The sequence below is a fragment of the Eimeria mitis genome, genomic scaffold (genome assembly GCF_000499745.2).
Source record: "Eimeria mitis Houghton genomic scaffold, Emh_scaff2063, whole genome shotgun sequence".
In the NCBI taxonomy this organism is placed as follows: domain Eukaryota; phylum Apicomplexa; class Conoidasida; order Eucoccidiorida; family Eimeriidae; genus Eimeria; species Eimeria mitis.
Window position 1 is genome coordinate 7740 of NW_013570387.1, and position 647 is coordinate 8386.

A 647-nucleotide genomic window follows, 5' to 3' on the forward strand; every position below is an offset into this window, starting at 1 on the left:
TTACTGCTGCTGCTGCTGCTGCTGCTGCTGCTGTTACTGCTACTGCTGCTGCTGCTGCTGCTGTTACTGCTGCTTCTGCTGTTACTGCTGCTGCTGCTGTTACTGCTGCTGCTGCTGCTGCTGCTGCTGCTGTTGCATGCAGGCTGCAGCAGCAACATATTGGTATATTCTTCGTCTCGTGGTTGTGTGTTGACGGCCCCGGATAGTGTTTGTTTAGCTGGGGAGACGCGGAGACAGTCGATTGTCTCCTTTGCTGCTCGCGGGGTGGAGACAGTGTATGAGGCCCCCCAGTGGTCACGGAGACAAACAGACCAGTGGTCAGCTGCCTGGATCTCCTCAGCCAGCAGGCTGCTGCTCCCAGTACGCGCTATCTTTAAACCCAAACACCAGCACCAGCTGCAGCAGCAGCAGCAGCAGCTGCAGCAGCAGCAGCAGCAGGAGCAGGAGCAGCAGCAGCAGCAGGAGCAGCAGCAGCAGCAGGAGCAGGAGCAGCCGCAGCAGCAGCAGCAGCAGCAGAAGCGTGCTGCTTGGATAGCTGTAGATACACCTGGGGAGGCCCGCGTGTACTGTCTCCATACAGAAGACACCACAAACCCTCAAGACAAACCCTCACAGCAGCAGCAACAGCAGCAACAGCAGCAGCAGCA

General features: G+C 58.3%; 1 protein-coding gene across 1 annotated transcript in view; it reads left to right on the plus strand.

Moving 5' to 3' along the window:
• Positions 1 to 647, plus strand: part of EMH_0048110 (uncharacterized protein) — a gene marked incomplete at both ends in the record, with an annotated part of 3625 nt that overhangs the window by 2183 nt on the left and 795 nt on the right. The window contains one exon of the mRNA XM_013496366.1: positions 143 to 645. Coding sequence (XP_013351820.1) covers positions 143 to 645 — 503 coding nt within the window. The remainder of the gene's footprint in view (positions 1 to 142; positions 646 to 647) is intronic.